Source organism: Chaetura pelagica, unplaced genomic scaffold (assembly GCF_000747805.2).
Source record: "Chaetura pelagica isolate M959 unplaced genomic scaffold, ChaPel_1.0 scaffold565, whole genome shotgun sequence".
In the NCBI taxonomy this organism is placed as follows: Eukaryota; Metazoa; Chordata; class Aves; order Apodiformes; family Apodidae; genus Chaetura; species Chaetura pelagica.
In genome coordinates, this window is record NW_009953388.1 from 548,072 (window position 1) to 550,924 (window position 2,853).

The 2,853-nt window shown below is 47.9% G+C and overlaps 1 protein-coding gene across 1 annotated transcript in view; it reads left to right on the top strand.

Moving 5' to 3' along the window:
• The first annotated feature begins 1,541 nt into the window (after positions 1–1,541).
• Positions 1,542–2,853, top strand: part of LOC104389325 (biogenesis of lysosome-related organelles complex 1 subunit 4-like) — an 8,160-nt gene continuing 6,848 nt past the window's right edge. The window contains exons 1-2 of the mRNA XM_009998294.1: positions 1,542–1,579; positions 1,734–1,955. Of these exons, the coding sequence (XP_009996596.1) occupies positions 1,542–1,579; positions 1,734–1,955 (260 nt within the window). The remainder of the gene's footprint in view (positions 1,580–1,733; positions 1,956–2,853) is intronic.

A 2,853-nucleotide genomic window follows, 5' to 3' on the forward strand; every position in this document is an offset into this window, starting at 1 on the left:
CAGGTTCTTGCTGTACCTTTGGGGCAACCTAAATCTGCAAGGTCTTTCCTTACAAAACATTTGGCTGCTTGCTATACAGAGGAAGGATGCTTGACTGACTGTCAAACCTAACTCAGAATAGTTCTGTTATTTTTGGACTCTTCTTGTAAACATAAAGCCTCATAGTGTCTACACAGGCTTTCTAGAAACTTAAAATATGTTCAGGCATCTTGACTTATAATATGGTCAGGCATCTTGACTGGGAGCTGGCTAGTGGGTGACCAGTGACTGTGGAATCGATAACTGTCTGCTTCTCAAAATGCTCTGGATTTATGGAAATGGTCTAATCTAAAATATTTTGTTATATCTTGATCAGTGTAAGGAACAACACATAAATGTTTTACAATGTATTTTTCTACTTTTAGCTTGTGTCATTTTCTTTTTGTTTTTAACTTTGTAGTACATTAAAGCTTTTTTATATGGTGGAATAGACATTTCTTAAATATTGTATGGATATGAAAATTCAGAAGTCTTGGTTTGAAAGTATTACATTCCATTTTGGAATCTCTTAAGGGCTGGACAAAGGATGTGTGGACTAATTAATTGTTGCTAATTTAGAATACCTGTGGAACAACCAGTCTTCTGCTCATTGATAAAGATGTTTGGGACATTGAACTTAGTTTATTTCTTTTAGGTTTGCTTTAAAAGTTTATTTTAAAATTCTTTCACTTACTCTGATTAAACCTCTTCTAAGTATCACAGCAGTTATAGAGCTGTACTTGATTTTCCCAGCACAGTAAGAATAGAACATTGATCCTGTTCATCTTAAAACTGTGTTTGTACTTTACCAAAGTTTTTCATTAAAAAAAAAATAAATCTATTATTGGTGCAGTAAAAAAATAAGTAATAGCTGGATATGCTTCAGTCAATCAGACCATCTTATCAGGAAAATTGTTACACCTTAAATAAGATTACTTTTATGAATAAGTGGATTTGTCTGGCTGAAGTTACTCATTTTACATTACTCAATTGATGAAAATGTGACCTGTCTGCAATAAAATGTGCACTGTCTTACTTCTGTGCTATATCCTTTCCCCTGTGTTCAAGCACACTGTCACGAGCCGATATTGGGGTCTACTGGCTGTCAGGTGCTCCCGTGACTTCCCCTATAATGTGGAGGGGTTATTGAGTGAGACCGAGGGCTCACACATGGCGCTGCCTCTCACACAGGACTGGCCGCTGCAGGACCTGGTCTTACTACCACCCTTTCACCACGCTCACAAATTGCTACTGAGACCAATGTTTAGTTTACAGATTAACCTGGTTTATTAAGGGTTAACATAAACTGAGAGACTAAGGTCTAGGAGAGGTAGGCTTAGGGATATATCAGGAAAGTAATTCAAAGGTACTGTGGTCCTATTAAATGTACACACCAAAGGAGAGGTGTGGAATCAATGGAGTGAAAGGGCAGGAGTTGAGCCCAGCAGGAAAGTTAGAGCTGAAAGTTAGCTGTAGCTTTGTGTGTGTGTGTATTTACCCTTCCGTAGCGTGTGGCTCCTGGGATGCGGCTTCTTTTCCAGCCGGCAGGGGTCGGCAGCAGGTCCGTAGGGGGCCGGGTTCCCGGTAACAGGGGTGACCCCCCAGCAGCAGCAGGTGGATGCGGCTCCAACCGGGGGCAGAGCGGCAGGCGGACGGGGCAGGCAGCCGCGGGCTCCGGTCCGGTTTGGCTCTGGTGTTGGCCTTGGGCTGCTCAGGCTCCAGCGAGCAGCTCCTCGGGAGCAGTACGGGCAGCCCCACCTCGCCTTGGCTCCTCCGGGCAGCAGTGCTGGGTTCCAGGCGGCTTCTAGTGCTGCAGCAGGGTCTCCTCCCGGGCAGGCAGAGACAGTAGAGCCTGCAGAACTTGCCCTCTTGTACAGATCAGGAATTGCTGTTCGAGGAAGTACCACTGATCAAACTAGCCAGTTAGCACTGGCCAGGTACGTGCTCTGCCAGAGGCATCTTTTACCTGTTGTCCATTTTGCTGCCAGGTATCATAACCCTTGTGCTCTTTTCTTGTTGTGGACTTAACTGGTAGAGCAAGGGGCCTGTTCCGGTCCGTCCTTGGCTAAATCTGCAAAAAGATGCCACTCTTGCTTTGCTGGCTTGAAAGGTATTTTGTTTAGTCTTCTGTGGGGGAAGAGAAGATGGACCGTTCCCCACACACACCTTTCTGTGGAAACAAGGAGCCTGGTTTTGATGACGCTTCAAATACGTTACCTTTTAGTGATGTTTTTATCCCCGCTACCAGTATAGGGACTTTGATTCCTCCCGTTGTTACTGATACCAAGTTACATTCCATCATGGTTTTTTTTTCCAGTAGTGCTTTTACTAAAGGGTACTGCTTGCTGTCCTGATTCCCACAGGAACTTCAAGTAGTTTGCTGTGCTCCCCATAGCGTGGCTCACGTTGAATCTCCTGGCTCTGGGGACTGGGGGTCGCTATGGCTGCCCAGGAAAGCCCACACCCCGTCTGTGGGGTCTGGGGGTTGCTGTGGCTGCCCAGGAAAGCCCACACCCCATCTGTGGGGTCTGGGGGTTGCTGTGGCTGCCCAGGAAAGCCCAGGGTCGCTGTGGCTGCCCAGGAAAGCCCACACCCCGTCTGTGGGGTCTGGGGGTCGCTGTGGCTGCCCAGGAAAGCCCACACCCCGTCTGTGGGGTCTGGGGGTCGCTGTGGCTGCCCAGGAAAGCCCACACCCCGTCTGTGGGGTCTGAGGGTCGCTGTGGCTGCCCAGGAAAGCCCACACCCCGTCTGTGGGGTCTGAGGGTCGCTGTGGCTGCCCAGGAAAGACCACACCCCGTCTGTGGGGTCTGGGGGGCGCTGTGGCCGGGCCGGGGA